Source organism: Homalodisca vitripennis, chromosome 7 (assembly GCF_021130785.1).
Source record: "Homalodisca vitripennis isolate AUS2020 chromosome 7, UT_GWSS_2.1, whole genome shotgun sequence".
Classification (NCBI taxonomy): Eukaryota; Metazoa; Arthropoda; class Insecta; order Hemiptera; family Cicadellidae; genus Homalodisca; species Homalodisca vitripennis.
The window spans coordinates 26,262,470-26,287,242 of record NC_060213.1 but is presented as its reverse complement, the minus strand read 5'-3'; the positions used below and the strand labels follow the sequence as shown (position 1 = coordinate 26,287,242).

General features: G+C 33.4%; 1 protein-coding gene across 1 annotated transcript; it reads right to left on the bottom strand.

The window, feature by feature from the left end:
- Window positions 1–4,557: 4,557 nt before the first annotated feature.
- LOC124365728 (tyrosine-protein phosphatase non-receptor type 9-like) lies at window positions 4,558–19,154 on the bottom strand. The gene is given in 4 exon segments (XM_046821712.1): window positions 4,558–8,411; window positions 18,147–18,192; window positions 18,194–18,355; window positions 18,907–19,154. Coding segments are annotated over 4 exon segments (633 nt in total). The 5' UTR covers window positions 19,102–19,154; the 3' UTR covers window positions 4,558–8,181.
- Between the last annotated feature and the right edge of the window lie 5,619 nt (window positions 19,155–24,773).

The window sequence follows — 24,773 nt, the reverse complement described above, 5'->3', positions numbered from 1 at the left end:
GTTGTTTTTACCATTTTGAGTATTCTTACTCGTATAATTTTGTACAGTTATTATTAGTAGTATTGCTGTGATAACAAGATTTCTTGTACAATGGTTACATTGTAATATTTACAGTTTTACATTACATTACTTTTGTAAAATCTTATTGTATCTAAGTCGATAAACTTTTAAGTTTAAGTAATAAAAATGTATAATTTTACGTGATAACATTATTCGTTGTTGGAAAAGCAATAATTAAAAACAATGTCAATAAAATGTTGCATTCAAACAGTCGTTTTATTACCTTATTCTTATTCAGTTTACTTTGTATTTTATATTTTTGGGAACATGCACACACATCATATATATTATGTGTGGGCCCGCACGTTGTGTTGATATATTCCCACACTGGTATTGGTCGATTTCGGTAGATAAAGAAATGGCCAAGATTTTGCTGAGTATTAATTTGGCATAACATTATTTATGAAATTAATAACACAATATTTATGAAATATTTGTAAATTAGAACGAGATTGATGTTGATCATCTTTCTTTATTCAATAATAATATGAATAAAATTACTATTGAATATGATTCCAAAGATAACCTCTCTTGTACTCTAAACTGTACATGGATTGCAGTTCGCGGGACTTGGGTGTCGCAAGCCAGTCGCCAAGCGGTTTGTCCGCATTGTATTGCCTTTGTGCGTTACGTCTATCATTACGTTCTACGTTGTTGACAACTATTCAACGGATTATATTGTGAAATCGTCTAAGATAAATAAAAAAAAAAACACTTTTGCCATTCTTCACTAAACAAAATAAAGACATAAGTGATCAAAGTGAAGCATCTGCTTTAGAGATGACTTCTACTCCCGTGCCTTGAAAGTGGTTCGCCGGCAATAACAGTAAGTTCAAATAATTCATCATCGCTAGTAATACCCGATACAGAAAATGTATCGAAATGGCCTTAGACCATATGTCAGGACATATTTGAGCGCAAAAAAGAGGCGTTTTCGTGGTTAGATTTCAAGATGGTTTATTAGGTTGTACATGATGTAAATTTCTCACCTTAATACTTCAAAAAAGGAACGTACTTCAATTTCTAGGTAATTGTGTACCTTTATTGTTACATGTAATGGGTCTAATAAGTCTGCCCAACTAACTTCTTTAAGAAAATGAGAATTTTCTTAATATACAATCAGCAGGCTATTTGACAGCTGAGACCAAATCTGCTAAGGCAGAGAAGGAAACTATCGAAAATTTATGTGATGAACTGAACGTATCAAACCTAGAATCTATCATTAAAATATTTAGATCAGCTTACTATTTGCAAAAAAATTATGGGCCTTTTTCTGAACATTTGGAACTTGGAATGGTGTGGACATCAGTGTAGGGTTACACAGTAGATTTAGTGCTACTGAAATCACTGATCACATTTCTGATGAGCTGAAAACACGAATTGTTCAACAGATTAAAAGCATTTCCGGTAAAATTTCAATGTTTATTGGCGAATCTATAAGCTTAAGTGATAAATCTACGGTACTTTAATTGATTATTTAAAATGTGAAACCAGGAGATATCTTCCACCATGTTTTATTCTTGAACCTGATTGAATAGCCTAATCAAACTTCTGATTTTAGACTCTTTTACGGTTCTTTGAAAATATATGAGTTTTATTACAATTACTTGAAAAAGAATTTAGTTGTATTTGCCTGTGATGGTGCTAGTGAACGTCATGCTAGGAAAACAATGTGGTGTCGTAGAAATGCTACAACAGCAATTTCCAAACATTATTCCTTGGCACTGCAAGAATCATAAAATAGAGCTGGCTGTAAGTGATTCAATAAATGATGTAGGAGCTGTTGGCCACTTTCAAATTTGTATAGATAAGCTATACACTCTTCATAGCAAATAACCTAAAAAATCAAAGAGAATTAGCAGATTGGGCTAATGAACTTGATATACAGATATATAAAATTAGTCGTATTTTGGGTACAAGGTAGGTATCCACTTCCTTCAAAACAGTAACGGCCGTTTGTTATGGCTATCAAGCATTGCACTCCCATTTTAAGACGACAAGAACAGAACCACTACTGAACGAGTGATGTATAAAAGATAAATCCAGCACCTGACCAAATCAATTTCTTTCAGATTTGGAAATCATGTACGACATATTAGCAGAATTGTCAATGGTTTCTGAATGTTTTCAAAACAGGAACCGACTATCAATTTCTATGGAAATCAAAATATACGAAGGATAATTTTTCTGAATGTTTTCAAAAGGAGGAACCGACTATAGTCTATGCAGAAAAAATCATACGAAGGATAATTTTTTAATATCTTAAGGAGGAACCTGGTACTACATGCCTTGAGGCCAAAAGATATGCAATCGAAGGGTACTCCTTAACAATTAATAGCAAGATATCTGCTATTAGCAGTTATTATTTGTATTATTATGTAGCAGTTTATTATTAAGTATAATTAACAACCTTGACAGAAGGCTTTTCACCACTAAAAGCAGCAACGAACAATCTACAGAGACCGGCAATAACGAAAAAGAATACAATCCACTTAGTTTGGAATTACAAGTTCTTGTAAGCAAGAACTGGCCTCCTGAAAAATCCTTTAGATTCGGTGAAAAAGAATTAGAAAAGCTCTGTGCAAGATTCAAGCTGAATTCACAGAATCGCACGTCAGTTTCGTTTTGATATTTTAACCATAACAACTGACATCTCAGTACAAAACAGTAAATCTCAAGACTCGTGCATAGTAATACTTCAGAATGACAAATATGCGACCCGTAAGGGTTAGTAAACATAATTCAGCCACTATCTCTTCCACTCTTCGGGCGAGAGAGGCAGATGGTAATGGCACGGAACGCCTACCGGTCATCTCTCTGTGAACGGCCGAAAGGGCAATTTGTCTTAACATAGTTCTTTCGTATCGCTATCGTTGTTGGAACTAGTCGAGTACATCATTGACTTGTGTTAATAATGAAAACCGATAATGCTAGTAGTAACAGAAAAAGTACAGACCTTTTGTTTGCTAATTGTACTACCTATTTTAAAATATTTTATTTCTTACAAGTGATTAAATTTACTGTCCGTTAGTGTTACACTTCTCCAGCATGTTTCATCCAAAATTATTGTCTAAGGCATGAGCTATACAAAATTTGATGATTATTAGTGTGTTATAGTTGACCTACCCATAAAATAAAACAATGAACTTTCAACTCTTGGTGGTGAATTTCTAATAAGCCTATATCGGAAGTTATGCAATAACTGACAATTATTTTATAACGTATTTTAATCAAATGTTCACAAAACAACCAAAGTAAAGAAATAAATACTGTATAATGGCCTTTTTCAATAAAATTTTACTTGAAATTTGTATTTTTATAAGTTCTATTTTACACATTAGAATGTGGTTTCTACATCAATTCCAAAAATAAAATATAAATGAATAATAATAAAAATATGAATAGAAAGTAAATGTTGGGTTCATATTAAAATAAACTCGAGAACTTCATGCAAACAGTAAAATGCCTTTCTGATCCAGACAAGGTTTTCCTAATTTTGAGTAGGGCCAAAGTAAGGAGAGTTAAATAATTGAATGGAGCCAAAGTAAGGAAGAGTTAAATAATTGAGTAGGGCCAAAGTAAGGGATTGAATTTTGTTTAATAAATGTACTTTCATTTCTCAATTTTTAACTAATTTCCTCTCTATTGCTTAAATTATGCTTTGAAACTAATACAAAAATTAAAACGAAATTGACGCAATGATAAATTAAATAAAGAGAGGAGTAATAAGATGTTATTTGACTGAGAATGTTCTTGGAAAATTCTCGTGCAGAACAAACATTCTATTAAAACTCCGAAGATAACAAAATCTAGATTCAAATATTCCACATTAAACCATCCAGAGAGTCTCTTCGCTGACAATGTAAAAAACCTTAATTGAATCGAACAAAAACCAAGTTAATGAGCAAAAATGTAAATGTATCCATTGTGTGGCAAGATCTTTAACAAGTTTAATCGTAGACTTTAGGCTGACACAATTTGTCTTCTGTCTGCCGGAGGATGTAAAAATTTCTTTTTTGTATGATTACCTGTCATTCTATCTGTATATTGAAATGAGCCACAGACTTCAATTTTGCATTGACTCTCAGCAAAGCCTATTACGTGACACATGTTGTGGCATACTCCTACCTTGTATGTGTATTGTATTATTAACGTTCTTTCCTCTCAAACTCAGTCTGTAAAAAAATCAAGGTGTCACTTCCTTTAACATTGTATTGAATTTCGCTACCACTGGTAACAGTAACAGCCAAAACCACTGCTGTGTTGGTCACTTTCTCGCTTGGTATTCAAGGTCATCCAAAAAATTAGCAATCCTAAGTAATAATACCAGCTGTGTATGCTTAAGCATGACTTAAGCATTGTATGCACGACCTTGTGAAAGAATGAAGACTGACTAGAAAACAGAAACATGTTATTATAGAGAGGACAAAAGGAAAGAATACCAGAGGAGTCAAAAAGGAAAAATAGTAGATTTGGATTAAATAAGTAAATGCAAACTAAAGTATAGTTTTATATATATAAAACACCGCCCTTACAACAAGTGCGGCTTCTCTATATTACATTGGCTTTTTCTGTTATATACACTACAAATTATCTTCCTGATATTCCATTCAAACCAACCCATTGTTTTCTATTCCATTAAATTTTTAACTAATTACACATTCCAAAATAAAAATTACCACATTCAATGTCTTATCCATATTCCAGTAAGCACTACAGTGACAATCTACTTCTTCAAGAGATAACACAATCGTCTAGCAATGTACACTTGGATTATAAATGTTTTGAAGAGGAAAAAAAAGGTTCAATTCTGTACTTGAATTTTGCTTTGTGAAATTCCAATAGCACTTCAAGATGATTTGAACATGTGCAATGATGAATGATTTAATCCCAAAATTGTATCAAATTCAAGTATTTTAACCCACACACAAGCATTCAATACTTGATCTCACGGAACAGCAGCTTTGATTCTGATGAGATCAAAGTGAATTCCCAAAAACTGCAGTCTTTAGGCAATATTAGTTCTCAGTTTGAATGGACAAGAGCAGACATTTTAAAACGCAATGCAACTACTATTGACCTATACAACATCTACTTTTATGTCTAGTTGGAATTATTTTTTTACAATTGCTAGAAAGAATCGATAAAAAAGAACATTCAAATGTATTCTCTATTATTTGGGAATGTTAGTTAAAAACAAATATCGTATATAAGTTTTGTACTCTAGAAGTAGGAATCAGTACAAATTTCAAATGCTTGAGTTTTGGTGATACTGCAAAGTACAGTCACAGCAGGTCATTTATCCCATTAAAAACTTACTAACTTCTTACCATGGGTTTTTATAAAAAAATTCATTTCTAAAAAAGAAAAAAAAAATTCTACAGCAAAAACCTTTGGTCTTAAATCATTCATCCAAATACACACCGAAGTACGAGTTTATTAAAAATATGTGTCTTTCTCTCCTACCATTACAGTTTGTTCATAAATTTTTAATAAATTCACACACTGAAAAAATTAATATTTGTCACTAAAAAGCACCAATTTGTCAATTTTTAATCTTTTAACAACAATTTGGTGGTTAAGTCGTAAAAACCCTTGAAAATTGAACCAACACTTAACAATCAAGTATTATAGTATGACGAAGACATTCACTGGAAATGGTCAGATCAACTGTTAAATTGACTTAGATAATAAAAACTGATAAATCAAGTCATACACAAAACAAAGGTATATCAAAAGTACATTTTGTGTAGGTCTATCACAAAATACAATCTCTTCTATGGACAAAACTCAAACCACATGGAACCACAATTAATCAATCTGTTATCGAGTAGAAAAATAACTCAAGTACGAATACTTAAGTTCAAACTTCTGTACTTTGTTTAGTTTACTGTACCTTCTGTCTAATATGAATTATTAGCAATTGTTTATTGTTAGAAGCTTACTCACTATAATATTTCCTTTTGCTGTTGTTGACATTTATGGATGATACAAAAGTTACAATTTGAAAAAAACCACTTTAAATAACAGATTGTATCAATAAGTATTGGTATAGTATTAATACTAACAATGCAATATTATTAGGTTTTCTTCGGCTATTCACCAAAACTAACAAAGTTTTCAAAACAATTGTGTGTTTACGTTTAAAGCTATTGTTCCGCATGTACATATTACACTTTGATATAAAATGTATGGTAAACCAACATCCTACCGAAAGTTAAATAGTTTAATAACAAACACCTATGAGAACAACTTCTGATTTGATTCATTTAAAAAATAGCCTCGCTGTAATTTGATACACAATAAGGCTTCTCAAAGAGCATCAATTTATAAGAACTGAATTGATTTTATTTAATCTACAGGAACTTGCAGTTAGTAACTTTTCCAGCAATGCAATACTGCCGAAACTGTTAAATTTTTTAAGAAAGTTCAAAAATGACCATTGGAACAGAGCACACAGCAAGAGAGGACTTATGAAAATATTAGTTTTGACCAAGATTATTTAGAAGAGCATAAGTATAAGTTAATTCCAACGATACAGCAACATAGATTGACACTCAAACTTCTCACATTTATGAAATATAAAAATATGTACTGGCAAACAAAATTATCCAAATCAATAATTGTTCTACAACAAATCAACTTTGGTCTGATCTCTAGTTACTGAACTATCGTTAACAATAGTTTCGTCAGACATTAGAATCACCAATTGCATCGTGTTTTGTATAAAAAGAACTAACTGTAAAATAGAGTATCTACATCTCTACTACGGAAGGAATAAAACATATAAAATCTAATAAAACCATCATCAAACATTTAAGGAAACTAATTGGTTCTGATATAATTATAAAATGCATTTTACAAACTAGCCAAGATGTCGGATTTTCAATTGATCGGGTTAATACAAAATCTATGTAAACATGAATATACTAGTATGTAAAGGGCGTTTTAAACTAAAATACATATAAAATCCAAGGAACATGTGATTCTATTCGTAAAAAATGAAAATACAAATTAAAGCTGAAAAATTATTAATATATGACAAGCATCATTTTGTTCCTTAACCCTATTAATATATTATTCTTTATAAATTAGTTAAAAACAAACAATAAATAAAACATATCACATATAATATGAGACAATACACTGTACAGTTTATTAGTTTACTGGCGATAAATTTGTCAGATTAGAGAACAGTTTGTGTTTTTTACTGACTTCGACCAACGCACACAACACTAGAAAAGTTCAGGGTCTTCCACTAACGTACGCTCAATACGACTATCTGGGACTTACATAAAGTACAAAATGATTTTTAAGCCCATCACGGATCCTTCTGCCATATAGAGTGGTAAATCAATGATTTGCCACTTATAAGGTTTTATCATTTTCAAATAAAAGGAAAATGTCACTAAATTTGATACTCCATTGAATTACTGGGAGTTGCCGTAAGTAGTAGTAGAGTTTTCACTTGTTGACCATAAAAATTAACATGATTTGTCATCTAGTAGAAACTCGGTGTATGAATTTTAAGTTGATCTCACATTAACACAACAAGATTAATTCAGTTTTAATTGAAACTGTAGATTCACTCTGGCTACACAAAGTGGTAATTACCTCAAAAAATACTTCACTCGGATCTGATATACTAATTTTAGTGTTATTAATGACAAACACTAAAGGGTTACGAGTTTAGTTAAGGCCAAATTTTAACAACTCTTTAATGTTCCGATGAATCTTAACATTTTTATTAATTTAGCTTCTTATCAACATCACTCAATCATGCTAATGAGATGTTAAGTGGCAGAAAAGACTTAGTCCTATTTTCGAGTTTATAATAAATGTATTTTTCATTTATTTCAACCAGCTGATTGCAAGACCAAGAGAGACATCTACAGTCATCATAAACATCAAAATTAGATTTGAGGAGTCCAATAAGATATCAATAAGACGCACTTTATGTTAACTCAAGTGTTCTTAATCTGGCCTGATTACCATTTAGTACTTTACGTACGGTCCCATCATCATAATGAAACAAATTTTTCAAGGAATATTTTATCGACAGAACAGTTTAGACACTGTGTGCAGGTCGGAGGGCAGTGTAGAGCGCGATATGGCAAGTCTCTACTCCGAGTCCTCGCTGGGACCGTTGTCAAAACCTGCCAGATCGGGTGCGGGTATCAGTCCCTTACTCAGAGCGTACTCTATGAGAGCCATGTGGCAGAAGATGTACTGATCTGGCATCTGGATTGAGAAGGCACGCTGGGACCGGATCCGTTCCACTGTTCCCCTCACATCCACCGTTCCCGTCTCCTCCAGTCGTGAGATGGAGATGTCCAGTGTACAGAACGTTCCTGGTCAGACAGATTGAAACATATTGAAATCAACAACATACTCATCATGATTTTAAATTATACTCGCTACAATAAAAATATACTTTTGTACTGTTTCTTTATTTTTATGTATATTTGACACAACCCTTATCCTCATTACTGGCTATCAATATTTTTCCGAAGGTTTTGGAACGAAATTCTTGGTGAAATGATAACCTAAATAGCACATGTAGTAATAGCTTCTTTATTAAACTCGTATCTGACCATCTGCCAATAGCAAGAACCTCTCGCACTTTGTCTGTAAGTAAAATAAATATTTTTCGTATCATAAATTAGCCCTTTCACATGAGACTTCTATTTTAATGTATTATAATACATTATATTCATAGTATAATTGTACATAGTACATAAATTACCTATTATTTGCCAGATTTCAAAAAATTAAACTTGTGGTGTCCAAACGAGACCACGTTGTAGTAAACATAATTTGTCTCCACAAATGTCTAATCTGTCATGAATGTGTGTTAGATCCTTCTCACTTCGAGTTCACCACAATTCTTTTGGACTACAAACTGTTGAGATCTGATGTCTAAAATTAGTGTCGAGCCACTAGTCCACCAATTATGTGGTTCGTCAGTCAACATCTTCATTTAAGGAAAGTCAATTTTAGCATGACAATTAAGTTTCTTAACCCTCCGAGTGGTGAAAGACGCTGCAGCGTCTATTTATTTTCTATTACCAGTGGTAAAGACGCTGCAGCGTCTATTTACGTAAGCCTTTTTTGTTAAGCGGTTTATAAAAACATTCCGCGACGTATCCGCGCTGAAGTGGTATGGATAGAAAGAACAGATTCCAATGTTTAATTTCATATAGTATTTTATTGTACTGGCTATACGTTTTGTTTACTGTATGCCGATTTTAAACGCCCTTGGCCAGTCGCGGTAATAGAACAGTCGCGGCTGGATGCAAAGAAAGACTATGTGTTGTCCTCCTCGGTAGACTAATGGATATAGTCTCGGCTCTCTAACTGAGAGATTACGGGTTCAAATCCCGGGGAGGGCCCATCAGGAATAAACATAAAATAGCCAGTGTTCAATGAAGCCGTCATAGCTTAAAGCTGAGGCTTAAAAAAAAGAACAAAAAAGAAAAAAAGACTATGTGCTTTATGTGGACCCACAAAAAAAGAGGTAAAAGCCACTTTTGGTGTCCAGCCTGCAATTGTGGAGTTCACAGAGAGTGCTTTCCTTACTTGGAACATTATTGGAGGCCTCTAAGGCCTGGAAGAAAGAGGAGGAAAGAAGATGCCTCAGATACAGACTAAAATGTCAAAAAAACTGGTGTGCATAGTTGTTTTTATGTAATTAGTGTTAGTGTTTTTTTTTTTAGTTCATTCAAACTGTGTGTTTTTTAAATTGAAATTAAATTTAGAACAAAACTGCTATCATGAATAGTTTATTTTGCTATTTTTTAATTTAATAATTGAAGCCAAAAATAAAAATAAAAATTTTCAAAAAAATATTTTGGTTTTTCAACTCGTCTACTTTTCAACTAAACTAAGGTAAGTAAACCATTTTAACATTGATACATTGTGTGTTTTGTGCAGTTTAATTTGATATATAACATGTCATAATTATATAATTTTTAGAGCTAAAAATATGTATATATTGATACAATACAAAATGTGAGAAAAAGTCCCGCCACTTGGAGAAAAAGTAGTTGCCACTGGGAGGGTTAAGAAATATTTTAAACCATTTAATGTTCATTTTTTATTCTACTTTGGCAGCAAGGTGACAAGGTTATATTTTTATTAAGGCCAAGAAGTATTGCGTGTAAGTTTTCTTGTCACAATTAACTTGCATGTAAATATTGCTATTTTTAGTATTATTACTATGACTGCAGATATGTTTAGTCCATTCTGTACATTATGTGTAAAAGAACTTACAATGGAATTCCTCTACATATATATATCTAAAGCAAAAGTGATAGTTTTAAAACTTTTGTGACTTCAAATTTTTAACAATTTAATTTAATAATTTTTTTCAAATAATTCTGAGATTTGAAAATAGCATTCTCAAAAACATTACACCTGTACCTATTTTTTTTTATTTTTTTATAAAATTTGGTCTTAATTGATTCACTATAGTTTCTGTGTTATAAAGTTTCAAAATTGCAATTTGGTGGAATATTTTTTATTGCTTATTCTTTCAAAAATAGATTGTGACTTTGCAGCGGATACAACCCTGTGATAGATTTTTTTTTATTTTCTGTAATACTTAAGGTTTGTTTCAGAAGGATTTGTGAACTTTTTTGGGTAGTTTCTTTAATGTTTTATTTGATATTATAATACCAGGCATTATCCAAAATTTGTCTTTTAGAGAGTCAGGTCTATTGTTTTACTTTTGATAATAGACGAGAATTGTTAAAATATTACAAAAATACATTAAAAATGTAATGAATTTTTCTGTAAGAAAACTAAATGTGTTCAGAACTATATCTCCAGTCCTCTTTACATAAATAGTAGTTTTAAAAAAATCAGCATTTTTGTACTTGAATTTTTTTTGATTTGGTATAGTTCTGTGTCGACTGAGAAAGAGGTAGCAGTGTCCGCAACGATTATTCACTAAGCATAGTGGTCTGACATGCCGGTGCCGAATACTTCGCACGACACCCTGCTGGATGGCAGACTGGATGGAACACTAAGTCATTAAATTTGTGGTAGATTGTGGTAGTCATCCTAGTTGAAGAGTTTACTATCTCTGTCATATCATAACTTGCAAACAGATAAGATAACAACAAGAACATTTCATGATTACCCTCAAGCCAGTTCACATTCATACCTCCTAAAACTATGGTATTTCCCTAAGAACACTATATTTTTTCACAGCCTTTTAGGAAAGCGCTCAAATTTGAGTTTGGAGAACGATATGTACCAATAATGATAAACGTGCCCTTTTTTCCAGTGTTACTTTAATACTCTCTACTTTAAAATCCCTCTCAGCACTTAACCTTGAAATAAAAGTGGGACTGAATTTCTTGCCAATATTAAGACACAGTTGTTTCTAAAAGAATAGAATATATTTTTATTGCGTTGACAATATATATTACATTGTATTGCAATAGTCAATAATACCAATTTTTACAGTATTTATCTTAAAAACTAAATCCATTCACTCGACTTTCCATACAGTTTGCACGCAAGGCTCACATTCATACACATACAAAAAAAAAAAAAAACAAAATTCCTAATTCGTGGGATCAACCCCCAGGATTGCAACACCGCCGCGAATATCAATCCCAAGTGTGCTCCATGAACTCGCCAACTGAGTAAAAAGCACAAGACATCCAGGTAGTGTTTTAATTGGGTTTTTAATTTTTTTGGATTTGTTTCTAAACTTAGTATTTCAGGGAGATTATTAATGAATTTGATCCCAGCTTGAGAAGGGAGGCGTTCAAATGCTGCTGTTCTATGCTGTCAGGCTCGAAAGCGCCCCCGAGCTCTTGTCTCGTATTTGTGTATATCACTGCCCTGCGTCAATATACACTGAAATTGACAGTAAAATGAAGTCTCTAAAATATACAAGCTGGGCAGAGTTAGCAAGTTGAGCTCCCTGAAGGCACTTCGACATGACTCTCTGTTGTTCAATTTTGCGATGATTCGAACAGCTTTTTTTTTGCAGTCTGAATACTTTTTCCAAGTTTGATATGGCACAACTGCCCCACAGAGAAATTCCGTACGACAGGTATGGAAATATTAATCCATAGTAAGACATCAGACGTACAAAACTTTGATAAATTTCGAAGGACAAAAATTCCAGTTGCCAATTTAGCGCATACACTTTCAATGTGAACTTTCCAGGTCAACCCTTTATCTAGGTGTATTCCTAGAAATTTAGCAGAATCAGTTTCTTCCAGAACAATGTTATCCATCATTACTGTTGGGGTTTCATAAGTATTCAACCCACATACATAGAAGTTGATGTAATTTGTCTTTTCATGATTAGTTTTGAGATTATTTACCAGAAAATTTTGAATGCAAGAATTAAGATCAATGAAGGTTTGAATCTCCAAAGAAGTCAGAGAATCAGCCCGGAAACAGAGAGTCGTGTCATCTGCGTATTGAATGATTTTCCCATAAAAGATAGTCGGCAATTGTGTGAAGCAAACATATATCCCTGTATAATAAAAGAAACAATTTCGTAAGATTGTAGGCCATGTTCTGTCAACACTGTCATATCAGGGTTCTCCAAATGTGGTGCTGGACTTGAAGAGAACCATGATTTTTTTATATTTTTTAACAAAAAGATTCTTATTTTTCACAAAATTTCTTAGGTTACATTGTCTTTATTGAGAAGTCTTTCTAAAAAAAAGGCTGTTTGCCACTGATAACTTCCGTGATTCCATTTTTACTACCACCGCTCTGCTTTAACATGTTAACCACACCACCACGATCAGTCATCAGCATCTCTGTCGTCAACACCATATTGAGCGGAGTACCATCAAGGATGTCAGGGTTGTCATACGTTGAATTCAAGGAGATCGGAGATCTTGGCTTCTTGACTGGGCCCAGTTGTCCTTACTCCTGCGTCTTGCTCAGAACGGGCTTTCAACATCTTCCTCCCTTTAGACCGGTTGGTGTTTTGTTCTGAGTTGATCTATTTGCACTTTTTAGGTGCATTTGATTGCATTAACTTTTGCATACATGTGTTTAATTTGGTCCTAAATTGTTTTTATCTATTCTGGAGTGTACAATTGAGTTGATAAAGAATGGTGGTTACAATCTTCCTCTAACTAATTTTGTTATAGTGTAGTCCATATGGTTTGTAAAATCCCTTTGACGACGAAGTATTTTGTTAACATCCACGTGTTATGTTGAATTGTGTCTGCATATTGGACTAATGTGGAAATGTGCTTATTAATTTTTACTATAGCTTTATTTAATATCTCACTGTCAAAATGGAAAGGTACAGAAAACATGATAGCATTTGTTTTTTCTGCAATTGACTTTTTATTACTTCTGTTGAAGTACGCTCAAAAGAGTTATTCAAACTGTCTACGTCTGTTAGAATTTCAGGGTCATTATGTTTAAGGGAGATTCCCGTTACCGACATCCATTGTACGTTCACACTGCTATAATCTGTCTACCAGGTAAGACTGGGAATACTTCACTAATTCATCGTCTGTCTGTGTAGACTGATCGCGCATTGATGGATTGTGAAAGAGTAATGAGACTCCAGGTCAAAAGAGATTTGAGACATCACTGTCGGAATCCCAACACGAGACATATGAGTTAGCATTGTTTTCGGATGGTCTCCAGTATGCTTACTATTGATGACAGTTATCTCTGCTTTATCACTATTATCACATGCGAATAGATGACGTGCATGTTCTACCCAAGATACGTCTTCACCATTCAGCACCCATGACTCCATGGTTTGCCGGTTTTGGTTGCTTCAATATTAAAATTCATTATGTAAAATGAAATAATTTTTTGTACATTAAAATTGACAACTTTTCCTCTACATATAAGCAAATAAATCGGTCAAAGCACAACGCTGGTTAGACATCAAAGATCTCAATTAAAGATTAAGAACAGAACGATACATACTCCGTCATTAAGGATCTGTTGAAAATATATAATTGTGTACAAAAATGTTCATCTAACATTTGTAAGAGTTGCCTTTAAGTGTTCAACAGTAAGGATCTGCGTTATCAACTAATTTGTAATATCCGGAGTTATTGTAAAAATTTTAATGAACTTTTTAGTATATGCTGAATGATATTCCACACTTGGACATAGTTGTTCTGACTGAATGTTGGTTGAGAGAGGGTGAGGAGGGGGAGGTTTTGGAGGGGTTTGACATTGTACTGACGAACAAACAACGTAAACAGAAATGACGGTGTTATCATTTACTTCAACAAACGTTTATCAGCTACTACCTCACAAGTAACACTTGGGGACGTTTACGGCATTAACTTAGAATTTAATTACTGCAACAAAACCCTTTTACATACTTGCCCTATATCGTTACCTTTGACAGTGACCTTGGAATTTTTCTTATCTGAACTAGAAAATTATTGTAATCGCTTAGATAAGAGCAAGATTGGGAATAATTCTAGGTGACATCAACATCGATTTACTTAAAAATACTCCAACATGTGACAGATACTTAAACTGCTTACTGGGATCGGGATTTGTCCAATGTATAGATAAACCAACTAGAGTTACTAATAACTGCTCGTCATGTCTGGATCACATATTTTTACGTTACTATAACATGAACAATGTACAATCAGCTGTGCTCCAGACTGGCGTGAGTGACCACTACAGTACTGGCCTGACTATCACTGCCACTGCCACATCGCCTCACAATGACAACCCTACTGACGAATTCACTACACAATACTACACTGATAAGCATCTGCTCGGCCGTAATCTCGCTCACTTGAGCTGGGAACCTGTTTTGAGTTGCCAGGATATCACAACATGCGCTAAAAATTTGAAAATACAATATCTCATCTTATTAAAGCTTCGTCAAAACCTGTAATTAACTATTCCACACGCTCAAAAAAATTAAAACCTTGGATTACATCCGATTTGGTCAAATTAATTCGCATTAGAGACAAAGTAAGTAAAAAAAATTAAAAAAACAACCTTTTAATCATGATCTCTATCAATCTTTTCGTACATTAAGACACAATTTAAGCAAATCTCTCTAAACAATCTAAAAAAGCAATATTAACAGAACTAAACTTGAAAATTATCAAAACAATCCCAAAATGTTCTGGTCTATCGTAAATGAGCTCGCAGGTAAAATTAAGAAGAGAGATTCCTTTCCGATCCAAAAAATGTTACCAGATACTCCGTATATAGCTCACGGTTTGTGTAAAAAAGTAGCTAATGATTTTAATTTCCTTTTCTCCGCGGTTGGACACAGTCTGGCTAGTGCCATCGACTCGAGTGGGGACCCAGTTTTGAGTGATGCGGATTACAGACAGAACACCGTGTTCACATTGACCACTGTTACTGAACTTGATGTAATACGGCACGTGACTGGACTGCGTGGGGGATCCGCCCCCGGACGTGATGGTGTCTCGGCTGACGTGTTAAAGGACAATGTTTATGTCTTCTCTAAGCCCCTTCAGCATTTAATAAACCTAAGTATTTCTTTCCGGTATTTTCCCGGATATCTTTAAAATCGCTAAGGTCATTCCACTGCATAAAGGAGATAGCTTCTTAGATAAAAATAATTTCCGCCCCATCAGCCTTTTGAGTGTATTCTCCAAGATCCTTGAGCGTATAATTAAAGAACAATTAGTTGCCTATCTTTCTAACAACCAAATCTTGTGTGAGTGTCAGTATGGGTTCAGAAAGGATAGGAACATTTCTGATGCTTTTTTTGATGTCAACAGACAAATCAATGATGCTATATCTAAGAACCTGCGCATTTATTTTAATATTTTCTTGATTTGAGGAAGGCCTTTGATAGCATTGATAGAAATAGGTTTGCTCCTTAAATTGGAGGCCACTGGAGTTCGGTAATGCACTTTCATGGTTCTCGACCTACCTCACAAGTAGGCTGCAGACCGTGTCTGTCTGTGGGACCGAGAGTGACGCGCTTCCGGTGGACTACGGGGGGTGGTTCAGGGCAGTACGCTGGGCCCAATTCTGTTTTTGATTTATATTAACAATATCTCTAAAATTGAACTTAAAATGGCAATCTGTTTTATTTGCAGATGATAGCTTAATTTTAATAAAAGGTAGCGACTGGGTTGATGCCCGTTCTAAACGCTCTACATGACCTCATGGTCTTAAAAAAATGGTTTGACCAAAATATCCTTTCATTAAATACATCATCAAAGACTAAGTTTATGCCCATCTCTCTCCGGGAGACCACAGACTATGCCCCTCGGCGACCTCGTGGTACATAATTGTGGCAGTTACAACAATGAACTTTTGTTCTTGTGATACTATTGAAAATGTATCGTCTTATAAATATTTGGGTGTATTCTTTGATAAGCGCTTAAAATGGTCTGTACATGTTGAATATGTAAAAAAGAGAGCAAGGAAATATATATTTGCGTTTAAACAATTAAGTGAAAATTTTAAATGAAAAAGAAATTAAACTTGCTTATTTCGCCTATGCCCAATCGTTGTTCTCGTTTGGAATAATAGCCTGGGGTGGAGCGTAATAAAACTCTTTTGCAACCTCTGCAAGTGGTTCAGAAGGCAATCTATTAAAAGCCGGTTTCAAAAAATCTAGGAGATATCCTACTGACACTTTATATCAAGAAACTGCCATTCTATCAATTCGAATTCTCATAACACACGATACTCACGGAATATTGGTGTCTCATCTATGCAAATCAGTAAATCCTTCTCATCTACAAATTCTCTTTATATAATCCCATATTCTGTATAGAAATATCTGTAAATACTTTCCTGACAACCAAATATTCAACTCACCGTCGATATATACATGCAAGAAACGCTCGAATGAATGGCTGTATGCTATCAGCGCAGAAGAGGCCGAGGCAATTATCACGGCTGACTACAGACGGACCTGACTTTTGACCCTGCCTCCCTCCTCTCTTAAATGCCACTTCAACAGCACTGATGCCTCTATGGTTTTTTCCTATTTATATACATTTATTTTTTATTTCATAACATTTCGGCAAGAAATCTGCTAGTAATAGGTTAGGTTGTTCTGCGTGTTGACCCTTTTATCTTGAAAATACACCATTCCTTAATTGTTTTTCATCTCAGTAAATCTTTCCTTTAAACTATTGGTAGTAATGTACGCTGATAAATTTCAATACCGCAATACGGTAAATAACGGTTTTTTGGCGTGCGCGTGTGTGTGTGTGTGTGTGTGTGTGTGTGTGTGTGTGGGGTGTGTTGTGAGTGTGTGTTTTGTGTTGATGTTATATGATAATTAATCACCCGATTCAATTCGTCCACAATCTCCAGGAAAGCAACTCGAGCCTACGCACAAGGCTTTCTGCCCATGTAGGCTCATTTCCTAGGCCACTTTAATTTGAATGAGTGTAATATTTTCATGTTTAATGTTTTTTAAGTACACATTTAAATATTATAGTAACAAGATAATATAGATTTGATAGTAAATGTGCTAGCATGTAAATATTTTTGGGAAATAAATTATGATTTGATTTGATTTGATTTGATTTATCTACATGGTTGATAAGCCCCTGATAACAGCGCCTCTGGTAGCAGACAAATAGAACCAGTTAAAGTTGATTCTCCTAATTCCGTGGTTTATTGAGACAGTTGGCAATTACTTGCGCTAATATGTTGCGCAACGGAATAAGGAGTTGAATGAGGATTATTGACGATAACCTGTACTAGTGTTCTAACCTAAGTTATTGACAGCTAATTTTATTCCTTTTAGTTAAAAGAAACTCACATTTATCTTCCAGCAAACACTATTTTATAACAAAAGTTATATAATTTAGAATAAAGTTTAGTTAGGACTCAATAGATACACTGAACTGCAACAGAAGTATATAGATACATATAGCAATACAGCACTATTTTTTTTCTCGTTAAGCTCACACACACAAAATACCCATGACTTACACCAGCAGTCAGGTTAGCCATCCCTGATATATTTGTCAGTCTAAACATTACAACTTCTCTTTATTTAAATTACTCTTTTCAATATTTACACTGTAAGACTCACATTTAGAATCACTTGACTAAAACATTACTACTAATATATCTAATAGGAGGGGAATTACCAGTGCGTCCAATGCCAGCACTGCAGTGGACGACAATGGGTGGGCCCACGTGGATGACCCGCCCAGGTGTCGCCCAGTGCTGCCAACATGGCAGCCTGACTGAGCCGCACACGCTGGAGGAAGTCCAACATCGCCAAGGCAGACAGTGGCACACCGTAGTCTGGCCATGATGTGAACTGGTAGTGGCTTACCTCTCGGCTCTCATCCGTCTGTGATCACATACTCAGAAAATTAGACATAAGAAACTAAAGAGAAATTATACAACAACAAAAAAAGAGATAGGTAGTGGCACACCGTAGTCTGGCCATGTTGTAACTTGGTAGTAGTTTTCACTTGTAATTCACCTGGTAATAGCTTTTATTCACATTAAACTAGCTAAAAAGGTATTGGGATTAGAAATTCAAGAATTTTAAATTGAATTTTTTTAGTCATGAGAATTGTATTTAACAGTTGAAAAATATATCTTTTAGTTGAATTCCAGCACTTCTTACCGAAGCAATGGACACGTATAATAAGGTCTAAGTGGTATTTGGCATCTGAAGTCTATAAATATATCTAGTCTATTTTTGAAAGTTTTACCTCATATATTATATATTGAAGGTTTTATTATTAAATCTAATTTCAAACATTGATTACATATAACGTTGTGTTTAATAACATTTTCAGTTTTAAATGGAAATAATTAATAGGCTATAAATGTTGTAATTGAAAGTCTGACAAAAGAACAAAGTGCTATCGGTTAGAGCAGCACAGAACGTACCACAGTGTTGTGCAGAAGCAGCGAACTGATGACATAGTCAGGGTGTTGCTCAACCGCCTGTGTGGTGACAACAAACAGTCCGTGGGTTTGTGTGCCGCCTTCTGTCTCGGCCCAGTACTGTGCACATTTAACGCGGCCACGCTCCACCGCACGTGTCGTCATGACCACCACCAGCGTCTGCTGCTCCCACACCATACGCCAGAAATCACCTGTCGTCCTTGGCAGCGGCCCTGAACAAAAAAAAATCAAACCCATTCATAAAGATCTCAGAATACTGCAATGTCTAAAAGTAATTGTGAATAATTGGTCATTATTTATAATGTTTGGCTATTCTGCATAAGGACCAAATTCACAAGTCAAAGTTATAAATACTTTACTTTATCGGCCATTATAGATAATAGCTAACGCGATTTAGCTAAGTAATATTAAATAGTCCTAGGAAAATAATCACTTAACCAGACAAATTTGAAGATCAGGTAACTCAATTTGGTCAAAGTAACAATATCAGGACGGTAGGAGAAGTTATGTGACTAAAAGGCCATGTGAAGTGACCTAACCTAACTATGACTGAATAAAGGAAGAAATAAAGCATGATTAATCACTTTGACCAAAATCACTATCTATTATACATACTGACTGAATATTGATTATAATTACTGAATTAAATACTCTCACTGTAAAGTATATACTATTTTGGTTTTAGTACGCTTTAGGAATGAATTTGTGATTGTTAAATTTCTAATATGGAAAAGAACTTGAAAGATACAAGAACATTGTTGACTTAAATCTGTACTATTGAAAATCAAACAAAGTAATTCAAACTTACTGTATAAATATTGAAAATTACAATTTTGCAACATATTATTTTAGAAAATAAAAACTTTATGAATGCCCTAAAAAATTTTTTAAATTTATAAAGCCACAAAATAATCACCTTAATGATGTATTAAATGAAAAAATAAATGAAATAAAAATATTCTATTTGATAAAATTAAATCTCTCCATGGCGTAGAAAGTTTAGAATATATGACATAGCTTTTCAATGTCAAGTCAAGTGTTATCAAGTGCAACAGTGTAATGAATGCTGACAGCATTTTATTCAATGTCCATCAAGATAAACACAATACAATGTATGTGTATTTACCATTATTAGATCACCTGTATATTTTCAGACATGGATTAAAAACGTATCATCACTAAATTTGATCACCATTATAATAATACCATATCTCTATTAGATTACAAATGTAACTAAAAATAATAAATAAAACCCAACACATCAGTAAACATTAAAAAGTAATGAAATATGTTAGTAGTTCGGAAAGCAAGAATGATCCAATCGGGAGAATCGTTGAACTGATCACACATTTGTGGTTTGGGGCTATACCTTGCAATGGCAGTAAAACCGTGAAGTACCATGTCGGTTAAGTACGGTGACACGTAACAAACCACGTAAATAACTAATGGCACAGGAGCACATCTCAGTCATCAGTCAACACCCACAGGGTCCCCACCCGACCGTGAAAACCGTTGAAACCGGGAATAAGCCGTGAATTTTCGTTTCACCGTGAAAAAACCTTAAATAAGCCGTGAATTTTGTTTACATACCGTGAAAATCTCTACAACTTTTGAATAAATAAAATCAACACGGGTCGTCGTCAGACGATCATATGGGAAAGTTGACCTTCCGCTATTGCAAAGTAAAAAGTAGCACGCAATGTAGGGGATAGACCACGAAGTTTGACAGGTGCTGCTATCTGAGCGATTTTACTGATAATATGGTTTATAAACAAATGAGGAAAAGGAAGGGCCGGTGGGAGATGACGCTTCCGGCTCAAATCACGTGAGGCCCTGTCTTTGTCCTGTCGCCAGGTTCCGGGCCTTGGCTACGCTACGCGGCTGTAAACAAGGCATTCTCTGAATTGAACGCGAGATTAATAACACAATTTAATTACTTGATAGATTGTCGTTTAATGTAAACACTTTTCGTATTGGAGTTTTTATTGTATCAGATATAGTCTATTATTGTTTTCATAAAATAAAAAAAGTATACAAATCCTTTAATCTAATGTAAGGAATTTAAATTACATTTTAACTTAATTTCATTCTATTAAATCCCTTATTTTATTTAAATATTAATGAGGAAAAATGCTATTCAGTACGATATCTATATCGTTGTGGTGTAAATGACTGTTAACACAATGTAATAATTATAAAAAATTTTAATTTATGGTGGACAATAAATTGAATTAATTTAGGGTCTTTGCGTAAATAAATAGTAATAATAATGTGACGGAGCAGAACCTACACGACACATATCAATTAACGCAGCGAGACCATAACTTTATAGGCCTATATAACTGTTTTAATTACCAGTAAGGTCGTTTTGAGAAAACAATTTTATTTTTCATCTCTTTAGATTATTAAACGGTAGTGATATGCGTTTTCCTTATCAATAATATTTTTTATGATTCCTAAGGCTGCATGGATATTACGAGTGTACACGGTTTAAATCTTTTTCAATGGTGAATGTGTGTTTAAATTGTATAATGTATTAGTAAAATAATTACAAATGAAACGTCATGTTATAAAAACGTTAGAAAAAAAACCATTGCATTTTTTCTAACCAGGAAACAACAAACGTCAAGTAACTTTGTAGTGTTAAGCTTTACTACTACAAAACTACAAATCGAGGAAGTCGTCCAAGTATAATTTTGTCGGGTTCCATACGACTACGTTAACGCTATTAATCATTTCATGCAGATGAAAAATATATCGTACAAGGTTCATTTATTTGTAATGTGGTGCAGCGATGTTATGGTAAAAATAACATTTGTTGTCTACTGTCAATGAGAGTGGAAGGGGAGGGGTATATCGTGCACTCCCCCCATCCTCGGACAACAGCTGGTTTCATGTCTCAACATGAAAGATTTGTTTCCCCAGCTCGGCACTCCAATCTTATTCTTATTGTGAGAATTGAGTTAGATTTCATTTGGTGTGTCAGTTATTACGTCAAATATTTATTAGTTACGAACTGTATTGTGAAAATTTAATTTCTTCTGTCTTGTTGTTTGTTCTTTGTTTGTCCTTCAGAAGAAGCAGTAACCAGTACAACGAGGTAAGAAAATGTTCATTCATTTAGTTTGTAGCCTCCGGTAGCAGCATTAATAGACACTTCTTTTTCTTGCAAGATAATCAGTTTTATGATCGTGATCACTGATCAGTGGCGGATTGGCCGTTGGATACAAGGAGGTTTGCAAACTTTAACTATAAATAAAAGCTTTTATAATTATCAAAAAGGCGAGTTCTTGTAAATTTTCGGTAGCGTAATGTAATAATTAAATTTATTTTATTTTATATTATATAAAATCTATTTATTTTATATTATATAAAATCTATTTATTTTAAATTATAGAATCAACCATGTTTAAATTTTAAACCAGATTCTAACAATTTAGGAAAGGATTTTGAACTAAAGAAGCCGACGGCAGCATGGAGGGTTGTCAATGCCAGCCAGCTCCATTGAGAGAGTATTAATCGTAATGGTAGGACGACAGCGATGCAACGTTTCTTTTAAAATTTATTTATAATCAAACTTATAAAACTATAACATTTTTCATATCCATGTTATAAGAACATGTACTCTGTTAAAAAAAAATAATATATAAATCAAGCAATATTTTTTTAAAGTAGTTTTAATTATGACTAGATCACCTTTTTGGATTTCATCATATGCTGTGCCCCATTACCAATATTAAATAAAATTAATTATTTAAGCTGTAAGGATTCAGATTCACAGAACCATGGGGGGGGGGGCAGGAAACAGCCAAGGTATCAAATGATGCAATCCGAAACTGATCGTGATTCGTTCTCATTGCAGTAGGAATGAATAAGTATTAAATCTAACGTAATAAAATGAACACTTTAAAGTATGTAATGTTTTTTAAATATTGTAAAAATTTTATTGGGAAAAAAAAATGTTTATCTTTAACTAATACGCTTAATGTTGATATTTTTATATAATAGTAAATATCAATCCTGTAACACATATTTCCTCAACTTCCACAGATTTGTGGTACATATTCAATGTTTTATAATCATTTTATTTTTCCCCATGTATTCAATTTTCATTTTTTTATTTTGTGCAACACAGATTTATGATGTTCGTTGCAACAAAAAGTTGTGTAAATACTGTTGCCTACCTCTTAAAACGTAAATCTAAACACTCGCTGACAATCAGGCATAGGTTCCTGTTGCGGAGCCTGTCCCCCTCCCCCCCTCCTCTTTGTGGGGCTAATAAATAACTCAACCACTCGTAGATCATTCTTATCTATTGATAAACGTGGCAATACCTTCTCTTCCTCCTTTTATTTTAAACGAATCAATGATTTAGAAAAATCTTACAATAATCTCACATTCTTTTTTATTGGTGTTTTGGATATATATATTACTATAAAATATATATAAATATATATATAATATACTATATAGTATAGATTTATATATAATATAATATGGAGAAGATTTAATTTGTAAGTTAAATTATCCCTAGACTGACCTTTTGAATAAACCTTTTTTTACGTGTTCGATGTGTTCCAAGTTTCCTCTCCGGAAGACCTCATTTTGTGCAAACTCCGAATTATCATTGAACATTATTCTACATGTTGAATCAGATTATTTTTGAACGTCAGGAATGTGTATAAAATAAACTTAGGACAAGTGTACGTTTTGATATTCTTTATAATTTATTATGATTCCAATGTATGTGTGGGTTGTGCGATGCACAGGATTCTATTCTAGGATTGAGTCCATCAGTGCAAATAAAAATTATTCATACTTACGTTACTATTTACAAAAACCAGTATGATTTTTATTTTGTTTTATTCGTAAAATTGCTTTTGAAGAATAATGTCAAATATTGAATTTTTATAAACAATGTACATTCTTGGTAAGTATATTTAAACCAAAAATGTCAAGCAAATATTCTCCCATATAATTATAAAAAACGCTAGAAAATGAGAATGAATGGGGTAATATTCTTGAAAGTATAATTTTGATGAGATGAAAGGGTGTGTAATGTGTTAAAATTTTTTGTTTCAAGATGGTTTTTATTAGGGGCGATTTTTGTGTAAAATAAATATGCTCATAACTCCATTTAATAATTGTAATATGTTGTGATCTTGGAACAGAGAAAGCATTGTTTATTTCCGGTGCATTGTCTTGATTAAACGACGACTCTCTTCAATCAGTCCGTAGTCACTGGCTTTGTCCAGTGTCTTACACAGGATTAATGCAGTAGTCGTCGGGATTAGATTTTAGTAAAATGTCTAAAATTTCAAAATAAGAAAAAATATCTGCTGCGTTGTTTTTGACCCGTGAATTTTATATTAGAAATAAATAATTAAATCCACATATAAATATAATCCTCTTTGAATTTAAATAAATTGTTGACCGTATTATACAATTAATAATGTACAGTTATGAAACACTCTTAATTTGTCATTTATTTTTTTAAAATGTAAAAAACTTTAACACGAACCCAATAAGAGACTGTTTATGTTTTTGTTTATCAGAACAATTAAAAAAAATATTTCAAATAATTTAAAAACGTCTTAAAGAATAACTTATTGAAGATAAGAAGCAATATCTTCTTTGTCATTTCAATATTTACGTCCGTTTGTGGTAAATAAAATAGACGCGATGTGGGAGCTTTAGCCTTTGAATCGCCTGTCTCCTTATGTCAGTGTGTCCACTGCGGGACTTCGCAACTTAAAATGTAAAGTTAGGTCCCAGTTGTTTTCTCTTCATCATCACTTTTTGCGTTATTTTTTGTTGGTTAAAATTAGGTTATATTTTGTGCCAGATTA